This window comes from Naegleria gruberi, assembly GCF_000004985.1.
Source record: "Naegleria gruberi genomic scaffold NAEGRscaffold_114, whole genome shotgun sequence".
Lineage (NCBI taxonomy): Eukaryota > Heterolobosea > Eutetramitea > Acrasida > Naegleriidae > Naegleria > Naegleria gruberi.
The window spans coordinates 35,699-37,485 of NW_003163213.1; the positions used below are offsets into that span (position 1 = coordinate 35,699).

Sequence of the window (1,787 nt, forward strand, 5' to 3'; positions counted from 1 at the left end):
TCCAGATATTGCTCCTCCCTTTTGATGATGATTATATTTCCTGTTGTTCGTTATCATTTCTCTCCGATAAAAATCATAAGAAAAAACACACAAGCAGCACCCGATGCTGTCTCTTTGATTTCAGCACAGTCGCCACACAATCCAAAATTGTTGTGGGTGGCCCTGTTTTTGCTTATTCGTAGTGTGGAGCTTTTTTTTTGTGTGTTTGATTTGTGGTTTTGCAGAGACATAATTGGCAGAATATCATACACGAATGGGCATGTTCCCAACCCGATATGATCATATCTCACTGTTTACATGTTTAATGGAACAAACTTGAGAATCTTGAGAATTAAATTGATGTTTTATTTGAGTTATAAGAGAGTAGCTCTTTCACCAGAGACACGTTTGTAATTCCTTACAAACATGACAACGGTCACAATGAGTAAGGCAACTGCAAAGATTAAGAAGAGAGCACATAGGGAAATAATGATACCAAAGAAGGCCTTACCAACTTTCATATCTTCTGAAATCACACAAGTATTCTTTGAGGCATTGTAATCATAACCATCATCACAAGCGAATGGACAATTGTTGGTAGTGGATGAGTTGGTGTAGACTGCATTTTCAGCTGGCTTATTAGTACAAGCAGTACAGGAAAGTTGACCTGGGTTATATTCACCAATGGCACATGGAATGCAGTTCTTCTTTTCAGCAGAGAAACCAAATCCAGGATTACAGCTGGTCAAGATACAGGTTGGAACATATTTACCAGTGTTGGTATTACAATTTTGAACACCTTGTCCATTTGTCAAGTTACATGCCTTGGTTTGCCATTTAGCACAAATATCAAAGAATTTCATAGTATCAATCCAAACCTTTGATCTATCAACAGCACTTTCCTTAGTATAACTCAATCTGAAATCAGAACCTTCAAAGAAGAATTCCAAAGGTGTTAATTCATTTTGATTCCAAGCATAAGCTTCACGAATGGCAAATCTGAATCTTGATTGAACTGGAAGTGGCTTTGGAGTAACATCTGAATTAATGTTCAAACTCTTAATATCAGCAAGTAAATCTTCAAATTCATAAACTTGACCACCTGGAACTTGTGCAATTTGTTGTGGTTGACCACTCAAACCACCAACGACAACAGTCTTTACCTTTTGAGATTCTTGGAGGTGACGAGTGAACAATGCACAAGTGGAGGCACATCTACCATTTGAGAGGAGAATGAAATCATCTGGTGAGTACTTTAACAAATCTTCACCAGTGAAATAGTAATTATCAAATGATGGTTGACAATAATTTTCCTTAAGAATGGATGAATAGAATGCTGGTTTTCCATCAGTACCTCTAATGTAACTCTTTTGATTGGTATACCAAGTTTCATCTTTGAAATTCTTTCCATCAATAGTCTTCCAAGTAGCAAAATTCCAAATAGAATCAGCATCTGGTGACAATTTGGTTCCAGCAGTTGCTAATTGTCTTCCCAATTCTGTGGCAATCATGTCAGTTCTAGCAAAGAGAGTTTCAAAATTGCTAGAGAAGGCATTAGAGTGCAAATATTTAATGAGGGCATAACCCAAACATTCTTCACCACCTATTTGTTATTAAATTAATCAGAATAGTATTAGTATTTGGAAATTATTTGAATAATAATGTTAAAATAGAATACATACCACCATTGTTGGTAACATCGACAATAATACGTGGAATCTTATTGAGCTTGGCAAGATACATGGCTGTTTGGAAATCTTTAGCAAATTGAACTTCATCTTTTGGAAACAAAGATTCAACAGTAATAA

At 35.9% G+C, this 1,787-nt stretch overlaps 1 protein-coding gene across 1 annotated transcript; it reads right to left on the bottom strand.

Annotated features, from left to right (window-relative positions):
* Positions 1-353: 353 nt before the first annotated feature.
* Positions 354-1,521, bottom strand: NAEGRDRAFT_54622 (uncharacterized protein; the record flags this gene model as incomplete). The annotated part of the gene is made up of 2 exons (XM_002668717.1): positions 354-433; positions 491-1,521. Coding segments are annotated over 2 exons (1,110 nt in total), but the record flags the coding sequence as incomplete, so codon positions are not given.
* Between the last annotated feature and the right edge of the window lie 266 nt (positions 1,522-1,787).